This window comes from Argiope bruennichi, chromosome X1 (genome assembly GCF_947563725.1).
Source record: "Argiope bruennichi chromosome X1, qqArgBrue1.1, whole genome shotgun sequence".
In the NCBI taxonomy this organism is placed as follows: domain Eukaryota; kingdom Metazoa; phylum Arthropoda; class Arachnida; order Araneae; family Araneidae; genus Argiope; species Argiope bruennichi.
In genome coordinates this window covers 7128546-7143454 of record NC_079162.1, presented here as the reverse complement: position 1 = coordinate 7143454, position 14909 = coordinate 7128546, and the positions used below count along the sequence as shown (strand labels likewise).

At 30.0% G+C, this 14909-nt stretch overlaps 1 protein-coding gene across 2 annotated transcripts in view; it reads right to left on the bottom strand.

The window, feature by feature from the left end:
- Nucleotides 1-14909, bottom strand: part of LOC129958380 (nuclear factor erythroid 2-related factor 2-like) — a 125360-nt gene that overhangs the window by 61738 nt on the left and 48713 nt on the right. For both annotated transcript variants that reach the window (XM_056070839.1, XM_056070838.1), the window contains exon 2: nt 11716-12619. In XM_056070839.1, the coding sequence (XP_055926814.1) occupies nt 11716-12195 (480 nt within the window). In that variant the 5' untranslated portion in view covers nt 12196-12619. The remainder of the gene's footprint in view (nt 1-11715; nt 12620-14909) is intronic.

Genomic DNA, 14909 nt, shown 5'->3' with positions numbered 1-14909 from the left:
TACAATAAGATGCGAGGTGATTTGATTCCACGCTTCACAGTTTTGGGCAAAATCCCCCCCCCCCATTTCTAACAGTCCTTTAGTTCAAAAAATTTTTACAGCCATACTGAAGAATAAAAAGGTAATCAACGCACACGCATGTTCTGTAGAGTATGGTAAATTGTAACTCAAACCAATGAACGGTTCTTTACAAGCAAAAAAGGGAAAATTCTGTCTTTGAAATGGGGAAAAGTCAGAATAAGAAAAAAGGAAAAAGTCATGGGATAAAGCCAACAACATCATCAACATTTTGATAACAGACAGATAGACAGACAGACAGACAGAGAGAGAGAGAGAGCTTTTTGCTGGAAAACTTTTTCGATATACCATAGTCATCACTATTTGTGAAAAGAAGAAAAAAATATCGGCAAAACGTATGAGGTCGATCGCAAATCCTTACAAGTAAGCAAGCATTGAAAAGAAAATTGGCCAATAATATTAAAAGAGCACTTTGAGTTTAATTGGCTGAAAAACAAACAAACAAACAAACAAACAAAAGATCATGGCGAAATAAAACAGAACGAAAACATTTGTCCATATATCTTCAAGTTTATTCGTTTCATAATGGCTGATTTCTAATTTGTTGATAGAGAAAAAGAACTAAGCATCTCGAATCATGGTTTTATACGTGCTCTGGGTAAACAACAGGCTATGAATTTAATCACAGCAAATTTCTGATGCAAGTCTAGAGGAGTTAATAAAAACGAAAGAAACGAATTGCAACATCTTTCGACTGGCACAATGACACTGACTTACTTGGAGAGGAGGAGGTAATTAGCCTTGAAAAACACCTGGACAATTTCTTCTAAAAAAAAAAAAAAAAAAAAGAGAGAGAGAGAGAGTCAATTCGAAGAAAGAATCTCAAGGCACGAATTCTATTGCAACTAAAATTACAGTTAACGTCAATCCTAACAATTATGAAATTATTACGAATTTACTCTAACTCTTATTTTTTCAATCAATTTTTAAGAGCAGCGGTTATAAATCGAAAGCAAACTTTAATCAAAATTTTTCTTATGAAAATGGTAATATTTGTACTAGTGCTGTTTAATGAATATCTCTGGACAATAATAAAATGCAATCAAAAGTACAGAAATTTAAAGAATTCAATCTGCTTTTAAAGCTAGGTGGAACTCTCAACAAACTTTGCTGCAATTAGTACATTTCCCAAATTACAATTCTTTTTTTCGATTTTGGTGAATTCTAAGAAATCAAAATTTAAAAACACGATTCACAGAACATCTTCATAAATTAAAGCTAATACCCAAAATACTTCAATGATTCTTAACAAAAGTCATATTATTTAAATAGACTTATCGGATGTCGTTTTTAAAGCGTAACTAAATTATTGGAGACATTGTAGCTTGGTTGGATTTAATTTATTAAGAATATAATTTTTTTTTCTTTCTAATTTTCAATAAGACCGGAACATTCTTTTCGAAGAATGGCGAACAAAATTTTTACATCAACTAAACAAGAACAGGATTATCTTACATCAATCCTATGTGCCCAAAAAAGCAAGTCTAAAAAGTAATGAAGTAATTGCTGTGTAAATGAATTTTATATTCCTTGGCCAAAAATATCCGATATCATCTAGAATGAATCCATAGAAAATAAAGTTCCACGATTTGTCCATTACGAGGAATAGCTTCATCTATTTGAAAAATGATCTTCAAATTAAGCGATATATCACAAATACTCTTTATTCCTTAAGTAACATTTGCGCTCCTTCTCTAGAAATTCAGATAGTCACGTGAGTTTCTGATTAGAAAGGACGTAGAAACTTTACCCTATTTAGCAGAAAGTGCTGTACGATCACCATATAAATTTTAAATCAAAATGTCTACTATTTTTTTTATCTCTATCTGACAACAATTTTTATAATTTTACGAATAAATTAATGCAAACTAACAAATTCGGTTAAGAAATACTAAATCATGTTCATAAAATGAGGTCTGCCTATCATATAGTAATCACAATCACAAACTGACTACTCTGACCCACCCGAAGGCACACGGAAAAAAAAAGCTTGTATGACCGTATTAATTAACAAATAACTTAATTTAGATGGATATATCATTTGATGTAGAAGCATAGGAATAACCAAAAATCTGACAAAAAAGTATATGATCAAAAATTTTGCACTTGATTTTTATATATGCAGTAACAAATAAAATCTGATAAGGCAGGGATGGAAAGCATAAATTTCCTCCTATGCTAACTCACAATATTTAGCAATTTAGAAATTTTTATTTGCTTACAAAGCTAAGAGATAAAGTATTCCAGAGTGGATACCATCATAAAATTAAGAAAACTGCCAAAAATTGATGACAAAATAATACGTTTTAATTAAGTTCTTTCGAATAAAAATTTTTTTAATAGAAAAGAAAAATAACGTTTAGAATTGTTTAGACCATAAAATAATTAATTTAGCAAAGGGCTTTTAAATGTTTCATATTTAGAAAATTTAATACAAGCTTGCTTTTTAATCTATATACAAAAATAAATAAAAACTTTAGCTTTAAAAAATTACAGAAAAATATGATTATATATTTTATGAGAAAATAAAAATGATTTCACAGTATGAAATCACATTACTTATGAAAATGTTTTCATAAGTAACAGAAATAAATTCACAAAGGTGTAAAATGAAAATAAAAATAATAACATTTAATGTATTTTTTAAAAATTATTTTTTGAAGCTAGCACGCAATAATGTCACATTGTTTTAAAATTTAAAAAACAGTCAACAAGCAAAAATCTTATTCAGTGAACTGCCTTAAAGTTTTGAATTTTAAATTAAAGTAAAGAAAGCATTTTTTAAAAATCACAACATTAACACGTTTAACGTGATTCAACGATGAAACAATGACAACGTTTTAAATTTCAATACAATAAAAATCATTATTACAAATTGTGTCCAAAATTAATTCTCCAAAAATTACTAAAATTTTTTAAAAAAGCATTCGTTTAAACAAAATTCATATCATTGGAAAGTCACCTTCTAAAACTTTTAAAATGATGTCAAAATAACTTTGGACCGATAATAAGCTTTGATGTTATGGGAGAAGCACGTTAAAATTCTGTTTTTATTTTTTTCATTATTCTAATTAAAATTTTGAAAACCCCGTTCTTAGTAGTCCTCAAATACCAACTTTCTGTCAAATTTCAAGTTCCTAACTTCAATGATTTGTGCTGTATGCTGTTCTGTCAAACTTCTGTATGTATAGAAAGATTTTTTATGAGAAATAAAACAAAACAAACAAAAAAAAAAAAAAAATGGAAGAGATGGAAAAAGAGAAAAAATGAGAGAATCGTAACTTAATCTTCTTTTCTTCTTCTTAAAAAAAATTAAATACTAGATCTAGAAGGGTTATATATAAACTAAAATTTGTCAATATTGGTCCAACAAATAGAAATTTTCAATTAAAAAAAAAAAAAACTGTGAAAGAAATTACGATAGATGAAATATGGCTTCAAGTAAAAATTTCGTCATACAAAATTTTATGCAATTGACTAACGTAATTGCACACCGCGATTAATTAAATTCAGCATAGTAACGTAAAATCCCTTTTAACAGACTGTTAAAGAGATGCTCATAAACGACATATTGACAAGAACAATGATCGAATGTGTAATGGCCTAAAGAGGCTTCACGGTAAATCTTTCTAGAGGAGCCTCTCCAATGTTCGATATATCTACTTGGCGCACCAAATTCATCCTGTTGTATTCTTATTTTTCATTGATTGGACCAATCTGCTTATTTTTCTTTAATTCATACAAAGGTTTAAACTATATTTATCAGGGATAACTAAAATAAATTCTTCACCATCTTTGAATTCCAATCAAGTTTGTACGTTTTTCAAGTCGCAAGAAGTATGACATAGTAAATATAGCCTACAGGATAGTCTTTCCAGTATTTCAAAAAACAACAACGTACATTGTTGAAGAGGAAATGGAGAAAAGCCATTAAGTGTTACCTTAATACGTATATGGCACCCCTCAAAACGTTTTACTTGCACTTCTCGAGAAAATTAAGCACTTTTTAAGGACTTTTAAGGTGCTTTAAAATGGTTTTCAAATTTAAGAACTTTTCATGACGCTACGTACCCGGTATTAGTTCGTGCTTCATTTAAAAACGGATATTTCGAATTAGGGGCCATTATAACATTTTCTGATGAAATGAGTCACGAATTTTTGTTTCAATATAAAAGGGGGGGGGGGAGGCGAGAGGTCGGATGTTAGAGGAACAAATTACAAAAAAAAAAAAAAAAAAAAAAAAAAAAAAAAAAACCATCAAAAGAATATTCCCTAGTAAATGTGCAAGGTATTGATGATGGATTTCGTTACTTTCAATCCTATTGGATAAATCTAATTAAGTTGGCATTGGATTTGAGAAATATAAGAAATCTATCATTTTATTAGTATTCTACTTTAATTCTGTAATTTCAATGAGGGGGGTGGGGGGGGTATAACTAAAACAATGGGTAACTTTTGGTTGAGCCTGATACACGCTGAAGATAGCATACTCAGTTTTAGATTTCAGGTGACTTAACCTACAATGTATTCAAAAGTTAAACACAAAAGAAAACAAGATACCCGATAATCGTGTTAATGCGATATCAATAAATATAATATATTTAAACCGTTTTCCAAATTAATACACGACGCTGACGGCTGCTAAAGACAGCAGATCACAATTTACACATAATTACACATCATATATGAAACGCTCACAAAATATTCTAAATCATTCGCAAGGCAAAGTGAAAGAAACATGCGACACGGCATAAAATTATTCAGTCGATTGAAAGAATAATTTGGAGTTAAGAGAGTTGATGTAGAAACTTATCAAAAAGATGATATCAAGTGCACGCGAAATCAAAACGTGCTGAAGTTAAAAGTATCTTTTTTTCAGTTTTGATAAATAAAAAAAATTATACCTGAAGGACAACAATAACTGTAATCTAAAAGTCTTATCTTGGAATAGAGAATATAATCATTTACGCGATTTCACTTTGTTTGTAGATGCAAGTGTATCATCAAAGAGTAGTAGATGACTATTTATTAATAATACGCATTATTTAATCCTTCCGATTATTTGCTGCAAGGTATGATTTGGATATCAAAAAGTATATTTAATTAAAATAATAAATAGATTAAATTTCAGAAAAACATTACAAACTAACAATTCAATTCATAAGTTTTGTGAGCTCGAGGTTTTAAATTAGCAGATTATCCGATATTAAAAATGAAAATAGATTTTATACAATACAAAATGCTCTATGCGATTTCAATTTCAAGTCAAAAGCAAGTATCGTAACAATTTAAGACAATTACATTATCACCCACTGTAACAGAGAATCGATTCCAGAGAAGATATCTGTGCAAGACTTGAGCGTTGACAAAAGTTAGGCTCGAGAATAAGCAAAATAATACTAAACAAATAATGCAAACACGTTTTGTAGTTGAGTTTATCACGCCCCGTTTGGAAGCAACACAAAGGCTGTTTAGGGACGGATCTCGTAATTCAGATGACGACACCTGAACTAGCACCTTCCTTCCAAATTTCCGCATCACACTAAAGGAAGATCGGCTCTAGGTCCGCATGCACGACAGATCTTTAGTGAAATTGGTTTCGTACTTGTAGCCCTCCGATCCCGAAGCCAAGCCATTCCCCATTAGGCAACCGTAACCATAATGTACTTGTACAGATAATTCAATTCAATAATATTAAAAAAGTACTTAAGCGTTATGATTTGATAGCGTTCATTTAAAAATTAAAGGGAAAAAGCACGGTATATAAAAAAAAAACTATTTAAAACTGCAATATATATATATATCTTTTTTTTTTTTTTTTTTAAAAATCGCGTTATCAATTAAACTATTACATCAATTATCCCATCCAGTCTATGATTCTCTCACCGGAAAGGTGCAAAAAGGACACCGTACGGGACCAAATGCAGCTGAAGCAGATCATATTTGATCAGAATGACGAATAATTCTGTCAGCTTCAATTTATACTGCATAAATAGGTGAATGAAACGACCGCTTTAAAACAAATACGACTACTATTCTAACACTTAGAAATATATACTTGAGGAACCAAATATATTTCAATAAAAAAAATTAGGAAATATTTTCAAAACCCTTAAGTGTTGAAAAAAGCGTTTTTACTATAACTAAACTTAAATCTAGATCACACCTAAAAATAGTTTTTCTAATTTCTCATATATGTGATAAAACATATCCGAAATATTTCATTTAAAATCCGTTTTAAAAGAAAAGAAGATTTTTATGAAACACTCAATATTTGATTTCGGAAATAAATCTGTCTTCAAAGGAAAAAGAATTTTTACTTTGCCGATTTTCAAAAATGGTGAATGGAATTGAATAAAATGCAAAGAATATGCATTCAAATTTGTTCCCATAATGAAATTTTTGCTACAAAAATATCTGAAATGTTTCAAAATGAATTTCTGCACAAGCAAAAGCCAAAATGTTGTAAAAGATAACTGTTCATCAAAAGCAAGAGTCTTTGAGTGGTATAAAATGTTTAAAGCTGGTACAAAGTCCTCCAAAGATGACTTATACTCTAGTAAATATTTTTCACTATGTCTATTCAACATGTCGATCAAATCAGAGAATTGGTGCTTAGTGATTGCCATTTAACAATTAGATGCATTGCTGAACAAATTCTTAGATAAAAAACGACTTGAATAGTAACGAGATAATTCGAGGGATTTTGCATTAGAATAATGCACCTTTTCAGTAGTGAAAGGTTTAGACATTTTATGGCCATAGGTAGTAAAAATAATGAAGTTCTTCCTTTAATAAGCTGGACAATTAAGTTTCATATTTCAATAAACATCGTGCTAATGGCATTTTAGATTAATTTTTTAGCAGCTTTGTGAAATGCATATTTATTTCTTATGGTGCACTGACATCCTATTAAGTAGATGGTATTTACAAGTACTGCAATAGCCAAATAAATGTCATGAAAGCGATAGGATAATATTAACACTTTGGCATAATTGGTTCGGTTTTGTAATTCTCATTACTTTTATTTTTCACAAATTTATTTAATTCATAACTAGGCTAATAACATCTTTTTAATCGACCAACTTGCAGCCCCTTTTCAGTCCAGCGACTCTGGAAGGTGCCTAGTCATTCCGCCACTACTCCTCGCAAAGCAATTATTCCCGAATTTTTGACAAAAAATTTATGAAATATGGCGCCCCAAGTTCCATATTCACCAGAAATGGCGTAAATTTGTTGTGAGTTCTTGGCCCTACTATTTATTTTCCACGGATAACACTGCCTCTTCGTGGTCACCATTTTGAATCTATTGATGCAATAAAAGAAAATTCGCAATGAATTCTGAAGAGATTCCACGATCACGACTATAAGTATGTTTTGAGAATAGGAAAAACATTGACATAAATGAATTGCAGTCAGAGGAGATTAGTTTAAAGGAGGTGTAATAAATATTGAACAAATGATGCCTATAGTTTTATGACAACATTCCCAACACTTCAATCAAAAGAATGCAGGGTGAGCCAAATAAAACTAGGTTCAATTAAATTTTATACACATACTCTCCTAAATACACGGTTACAATTTCTAAAGGGGGTGGATGGGAGGAACTGCAGAAGAAATAAGTTGTTTATTTTCGAAAAATATCAGAAGAAACTTTTAAGCATTAAACTGAAATAATGCGACGAAAACAAGGGAATTAAAGAGACAATGTGCAATACATCTATTACAATCATCCATCAACACCTTTCTGCATGAGCTGCACGACAAATTCAACAGTAGCATGCAATTCATGAATGTAGATAATTGAAACTTGCTGTAAAATTCTATTTTTTAAGATAAGATTATCAATGAAAATCAGTTTGATGGCTCCTTTAAATGAAACAAAAATCACGGAGGGTTAAGCTGTCAAGATGTTTCAAATAATCTACTTATCACTGTACCGTCCGAAAAGATTTGCCATAGACGGTTTTAAACAGGTAAAGAGGTGATGCCCCTCTTTGCACAAGAATGGCGGTGACCAATAATTTCTCTAATGAAGAATTTAATTAGAGAAATAGTTCAATTTCTCTGCTACAGTAATGGAATTAAAAAAAATTGTAACCGTAACGGCATGCTTAACAACATTTACAAGACATTACAAGACAACATTCTTTTCAAAGACTCTTTTCCAATTAAAAAAATGGCTTTGGAAAAAAATGTTGCTAAAAGAGCTCTTAGACTTTATATTAATTCATTGAATAACCCGGCGCTGCTCAAACAGGGGCACCATTAACATATTTGATCTCTGTGAGTCTAACTTTTTACTCTTAAGTAATCTTGATCAATATCTTTTCTATTTGTAATTTAATATTCGAAATTTTTTGAACAAGTCTCATCACTCTTTTAAACTTGAAATGTTTTCACAAACAAGAACTCATACTTAAATATAACTTTTAAAATTTAATTCTTATGCTTTTCCACTGTGCATTCATTTTCATTATAAAAATGCCTTTTTAAGTTAATTTTCAAACAATAATACCCATCTGTTACAACTGAATTTATATAGTTTTAAGAGGATTTTCTACACCCTGCAACCTCAAATTCTTTTCACATTTAGAATATTTTTTCATACATTGACGAAAGCGTGCATCTCTATTTTATTTATTCATTTCAAAATAAAAGTATTATAGACAGCAGTGAATTTTTTTCCCTCTGTAAGCTAGGCTTAAAAAATGCATAACAAAAGTAGAAAGCAAGAGGCTTTTTTAATTAGTTCATGTATATAACATAGCAGTCAATAAAAAGGAACTGAAACACATGGGGCGAATGAATCAGATGCCAAGAGCTGTGAAGCACTTTCATTGACGTCATTCATTACCTGAACTCAGCAAGAAACAGTAGATTTTGCCAGGCGCTTGGGCCAAAAAAAGCTGTTGCAGTAAATATTGCATTCATTATTAAAAAGTTGTTTCAGTAACTTGCCACATGCACCAACCTTTTGGAAAAGTTTATCAGAATATTTTCGGTAAAATGAATACTTTACTAATAAAATATTACAACTGAATTTTTTAACCAATGAATAACAATTTTATTTATTTATTTGAAGAAAAGAATGAACATAACATAAAGGTAAAAAACATGATATTCGTGAAGGAAAAGTTAATTAAGTCGAATTATTTTATTATAAATTCGAATAGATTTTGTAGGTATTCAAATAAAAATACAAGGGGAATGAGTCAAGAATCAAGGATGATGCTTTGACGACACATACAATAGTATACAGATAAAAGGCAATATTTTATGCTTGAAGGATTTCATTCGCCTTGAAACGGAAACCATTTGACGGTGAAATGCAGATTTCTAATAAAATTAAATGTTTGGATGCATTAATAAATATAGTTATCACTTAGTTTTATAACATTCTATTTTTTACAATTGTTAACTTTTGAAAGAACAAACAGTAGATCTTACATAATACAAAGAAATTTTGATAGAAGTGTTATCAACTTAGCTACAATGATATATCATTTAAGAGTGCACGCTTCATTAGGTCTTAAAAATTTTTTTAGTGATTTTTCACCAACAGCAATATTTTTTTTCACTATTTTAATCACTAGTTACTTCAAAAATAGGAAATTAATAAAGCATTATTTCAAATATGTTTATTTGTTTACATCAGTGTTTAAATCTTAATTGTTGTTCAATAAAACTACAAAATTCTAGCAAATGTTGGCTCAATATTAAACATAAAGATTTTTATAATCAATAGGATTCTGATGCAGATGTATGTTCATGGTTCACAAAACATGCTTTGACAAAAGACTCGACCCACCATTTGAAAATTTCACAATAATAAGTCAAATTTCTCCAGATTTTTTTGGAAAATTCTTCCGTAATATTCAACTTGCCCTTATTTTCTAATTTCTTAAAAAATTTTCGATTTTTATAATTAGTCTAAGCACTGCTACTGAATGATTCGTACGAAAGATTTGAATTAAACTAAGTCTCAAGGAAAATTCTGTCTCGCATGCCCAAGAAATAATAAATTGCTTAATAAAGGTTTAATTGTTTAAAATTGAAAATAAAATTATTTTTTGTTGCTTGATTTTTGTGATTTTGTCAACATCTTCTGAATTATTTATTTTAATAAAATTTCAAATACCAAAAATATTGAAATAATTGAGGGAAGTATATTCTCAAGATTACTGCAACTATATGGTGCAATCTAAAGAGGAATGTTGAAACGATATGAGCGATATACTCGTATGGGTGCTCTTAAGGATTCTAAGTCATAAAGAATCCAACATCGGAGTGATGTTCACTAGAATTTTGCAAAAATTACAGCAATTTTGTTTTTAATCATTCACTGTAAATAAATGAATTATTAAATTATTAAGTGTACATTTTTAAATCGTAAATACTAACTGTAAAAGTGATGGCCTTGTAGAAATTTTAGGGCACTGAATATGCTTATAAACGAAAGTTTGATTCATTGATACAATACGTTACCATTACCTTGAGACTTTGAATTCATTAAAATCATGCAATTTTAAGTCAGTAACATTTGATTAATACTCCATTATTTAAAAATATTTATTTAAACGGCATCAATCATTCTGAGACTGCAGTAATACAATTAAACGCACCTCTTCTATTACTTTAAAAAATTGATGCACACACTGAAAGATAATTGTACCGTTAAGATGAAATTAAAGCATTTTATGAACCGAAACAGCCAAATATCGCCGATGATTGATTTTCTGCTTTTCCTTTTAGTTCGGTTAAATAAACGATTAAACAAAAAATTATGGTAAAGCTTAACACTCAAAGACAAGTTTCTTTTCACTCAGTTTTTTTTTTTTTTTTTTTTTCAATTTATTTAGCATCTGTTTCACTTTTATTGAGTATGCATTTTAACTGTATCATTGCTAAGCATAAATTTAAAGTCAATCAAGAGTTGAAAACTACTGAGTTTGAATTAAAGATTAAAAGCAAAAGGGAAATTCTTAACTTTAATATAAGGTTTATATTAAAGAAGGGGTCGCTTGTTTTGAAAGAACAATAATTTAGACCAATACCCTCGGTCTGTTAATAAGGGAAAGGAAGGCCATTTCCACACTAGTATAACTGATCACAAAATGTTGTAGGTTTTCAATGCGTCAGCCCACGCCAAATCATATAGAAATCGAAAAAGTTTACAATATTGTAAAGCTCTAACAAGTGGATTATATTAAACAAAAACTTATCGTATATCTGTCTTTGTGATCATCAACAGCAATCTTCTCCGAAAAAATAAGAATCATTAATCTTTTAACATCTTTTTCTCTCTCCACACTAAAATCCATACTTCAAAAAGATTTCATAAAATGTTACTTGCGCCAAAAGTAAGGTTAAAACATCAGATAATATCAAATGAAAAAAAATCGTATGATAGTTAATTGTATTTTTTAAATAATTTTTGTCTATCTGTTTGGGAAAACAGCAATTATTTTTGACCAACCAAATAAAAAGAATGTAAAACCTTATGTTTTGTGACTTAGATTTTATACTCTAAGAGTCTTCTGATCATTCACATAAAAATTTTCATTGACTTCTATTAGTAATTACATTAATTATTTCAAAATATTTTAATTAATATAGAAATTAAACATGGCTTACCTCAGGGCTGAGTTCAACCGTTTCCAATCGCATTGAGCTTTCTCTTTCATTGGTATTCCCATTGCTGACCATTGTGTTCCCAGTCGCTTGTATGGAATGGTCAACGAATCCATTGCCAGGGCTTTCAGGATTATGACTTTCATGGTATTGATCGCCACCTTCACTATCTAGGGAGTTGGCAATGCAAGCTATAAGGTTGCTTCCGCCATTTCTTAATGAATCATATAAATTTAGTCTACTAAATAAAATCGTTGCTTCATCCAGTTCGTTCAACTCTATACTTTTCGGATGTGGGTATCTACCACTTGAAAATGGAGCGTGAAAATTAATTTGTGTGTAAGCAGAAGTTGGTCCAAGGAAAACAGAACGACTCTCAGGTTCTCGATTCCAGCGGTTGATGATACGAATGTGGGGTTCAAGTCCCAAACGAGCAACTAACAAAAGTAGTAAAAATAAATCGCTGTTGACTTTCTTATTCATTTTGTTTTTCGCTTCTGTCTTTAAAATAGTGATTTATCACCTGATGTGAAAAGATTCTATTAGAAATAAGAATTGGCTAATAAATTTTCAATTTTAGTCACTTGTCTGAAGTGAAAAATTAAAATATCTGTACTAAATGGGGGGGGGGGGGAAGGGAAGGCGAGAAAAATACTGGTCACCAGAATTATCGATCAAAATACGGCCAGTTGGCCGCCAATAATTACTGCCAGTTAAAGACGATATATAATTCCTTTCCTTCTGAAAACTGCTTTCCCCTCGTAGCAGAAAAAATATTCAAAAATTGTCACATATGAAGCAGTACTAAATGTATAAAAGTTCCACTCTATATCTCACAAAAAACCACGTTCTAAAATTAAAAAGAGCTGGATCGTAGCGATATCTGTACTTCATAAGACCAAAGTACCTGTAAAAGAAAAGGGGGAAATAAATAAATTGTCAAAAAAGAGATTAAAATGAAAATAAAGACAGTTCCATAATTTTAATTGCATTTATTCATTCATTCTTAGCATGTATTACAGGCATAAATCGCAATAAACTAAAGAATTCTAGAACATTTTACAAAATCACTACTCATTGTCCGAATTAAACACGAAAATAAGGATTCTAAATAAATTTAATAAAAAAAAGTCTTCATTCAATTTTCAAACAAAAAATGGAAGATTCATAAGAATTAAATTTTTAAATAAAAAATTCGCCCAATTCTGCTATTCCCAAATCACTAAAGGGGGGGGGGGGTCGTTCTCAAACATGAAAGTCGCTTTGAAAAAATCTCTTTTCTCTGCAAGACCTAAAATGCATTTGAAAAGATAATACTTAAAAGATATTTCTTATTTATAATAAAACTTTGAATGGCTGAATTTCAACGACTCACAGACTGAAGAAAACTAACTGTTAAATCTAACAAGGATCAATGCCACCTAGCATCATATCTAGCAAAGTTGATTTAACATCATTCAACGCACAAGAATATCTGGCAAAGTTCGGAATTTATGAATTTCACACTATATTTTTAAAAGAAAATTTTATATGCAATTAATTCTATGCAAAGAACTGTAACGTCAAATAATTTTTAAATTAGTGAATACAAAACCAAACAATTATCTCAAACCGGGACCGCTAACCTTTTTGTGGGAACGCTGCCAAAAGTGTCAACACTATTTCGTTGAAAGATGCCCGCAAACAACAACAACCTATTACTTTGTAGGCGATTGAAAAAGTAAATAGTTCTTAAAAATTTGCTTTCCGATATCAAAAGCGCCACCATTACGTTCGAAAATTTCGCATAGCTAAGGAGAAGAAAAACAAACGAGAGCTTATTTTCGTAACGTCACATTAAAACAGGACTGAAAAATTCGCTAAAATAATATTAACTCAAACTTGGGTAATTGTTCCATTCACTTTACTTAATGTTCATGGGTAAATGAAGTCATGAAAAACTGATTTGATATTCACTTAAAGTGAATGCTTGTTAAAAAACAAAATCACGTTTTTAAAGAAAAAAGAAATGCAACTATCTTCATTTTTCTATTCAGCAAATAACTGCACAAGGGGAAAACACTATCAGAAATAATTTGAAGCCATTTATTAAAAACAAAACATTCAAATACTAATTGATTTCACATTATATAATTCTTACTTTATTATACAAAAGTCGGTTCTAATTTTATAAAGGAATTATGCTCAGAATTCACTGAACTTTCATGTTAACTAACTATGCTTAGAGATCTACTCATTCAAGAACAGGTCTAGCTTTAAAGTTCGAGTTGAATCAAAATTCCAAATAGGGCTTCTTAAACTGTGGATCATGACCCCAAGTCGGGTCGTGAAATTTTTAGCCTTCTTGTTTTAGATTAATCAATTTTTATAAGCAAAAAATAAATATTTTGGTTTAAAATATATAATTGAAATTTGCTAAATATTTTCGATGTACTCACTTGCAGTTGCCATTCTAATTATTATATTTAATAGATGTTTCAATTCTGAAAATTAGCATTGTTCTACCAAAAAAAAAGGGGGGGGGCGGAGTCACAAAAAACAAGAGCCCAGAATTAGAATATGGTCATAAACTGAAGATGTAACAACCTCCAAGATTAAAATTTTTTCAATACACCTATAAATCCATTTGTAGCAATACACAATGATTCGAACTTTTATATCAATTCTTCTAAGCAAAATACACTAATGCAATAATTTTAAATTTTATTCAACGATAATTTGCAAAGGAATTAGAACGAAAGATGGTCTGATACAAAGAGGAATAATTCATTATAAATTTTTTCCAGTGCGAAATTTTGGGATATGATGACGAATATATAAATTAAGTTTCTGCAAACAATAAGAATAAGCAACCGGAAGTTTTATCCTAAGGATGAAGAGCTATGAGAATAATGAATAACATTCAATTGCTTTTTCAAAATCTTAGTTCAAAATTTTAATCACCACAGTGATTCATTTCAAGCAGAACCCTGCACAACTTCATATAATTACTCACGTGCTTGTGACTCATGAAACTTCTTCACAGATGAAAACAAAAAGAAAAGAAAGTCGATTTAGAAATGGCAAAAGTTATTAGCAGGTGTGACTGCAATTCACACAAAAAGAGCATTTCAGAAAAACGAAAGCTTCAAAGAATCTATACATTAGCAGGGATATGCGGGTCTTTAAAGTAACTGTTTAAAATACCAAAATTTCAA